The 1,086-nt window shown below is 40.7% G+C and overlaps 1 protein-coding gene across 1 annotated transcript in view; it reads left to right on the top strand.

Annotated features, from left to right (window-relative positions):
- Positions 1-632: 632 nt before the first annotated feature.
- The window catches only part of LOC112846058 (CD226 antigen-like), a 14,051-nt gene continuing 13,597 nt past the window's right edge, over positions 633-1,086 (top strand). The window contains exon 1 of the mRNA XM_025905313.1: positions 633-708. Coding sequence (XP_025761098.1) covers positions 654-708 — 55 coding nt within the window. The 5' untranslated portion in view covers positions 633-653. The remainder of the gene's footprint in view (positions 709-1,086) is intronic.

Here is a 1,086-nt window from a genome sequence, read left to right as displayed (position 1 = left end):
TTGTGTTTTGTAATTTTTTAAAATAAAGATTTATTTATTTTTTAAAAGAGACATAAGTCCACTCTAGAAACTGCAACTGCACATCTCCGCGCATTACTGGGCAAGTCTACAAGGACATGGTCAAGATCTTCCAACAAGAATTATTTTCTAATCCTGCTGGGAAAAAGAGAATTTGAGCTTTAGGTGGACAGTGGGACACAAAGGAGCTGAACTTAATCTGGACAAGATCAACATGAGTCAAACAGTAGCATTACCTACCTGCAATACCACCATGGATACTCCCTGATGCAGTCGTGGATTTCACACTATTGAACAAAAAAAAAAACAAGGATACGGGTTTTATCTCACATACACGTGCAGTAGAGGACAGGAAACAATAGAACATGTTTTATTGCATTGTCAAAACTATGATGCTGAAAGAAGTCAATTGATCAAAAAGCTTGGCGATATGGAAGTGAAACTGGACGTGAAAGTTATCAGGCCATATTTTGGTTTTTAATGTAGACTCATTTGTTTGGGAAGAATTTATTTTTTTATTTTTTTGCCATTTCGTTCCAAACTCCACACCAGTTGGTGGCGGTAATGCACCATTTTCCTGTTTGCCAACCGCCAATAAGCGGGAGCATGTCAGAGCGGGTATTTTTGAATATGCTATGGCTCATGCTACGGTTTTTGTCTGCGTTTGTCTTCTGCTGTCTGCAGCTTCAGGTGAGCTTCACCTATCACAGAGTGTTTTCACACTAGCGGCGTTTAAATTAAACTGTCTTCTTTTACCTCCACGATGGGGTCGCTTGTGCAGATCGCACTCAGGTGCAGGTTTTAGCTGAATAACCTTCCGTGAATGAAGAATGAATGAAGGGTCCGAACACATGGACGCGACAAGCTTTTTCAATTAGTACCTACTCGGATCGACTAGTGTTTTCTTTGCTCCAACCACGTAGATCCTGATGTCTTCTGAAAACTGCAGTAGCATAGGCACACTTAAAATTTCTTAGTTTTCCTTTACAACCCAGTGTGCATGCTTGTCGCCATTTAGCATACACTGTGCGATCTTTGGCTCATTTGAGCCGATTTTTCAGTCGTGCG

The sequence above is a fragment of the Oreochromis niloticus genome, linkage group LG3 (assembly GCF_001858045.2).
Source record: "Oreochromis niloticus isolate F11D_XX linkage group LG3, O_niloticus_UMD_NMBU, whole genome shotgun sequence".
NCBI lineage: Eukaryota > Metazoa > Chordata > Actinopteri > Cichliformes > Cichlidae > Oreochromis > Oreochromis niloticus.
Note: the sequence above shows the minus strand (reverse complement) of the source record. Positions and strands in the feature narration are given on the sequence as shown.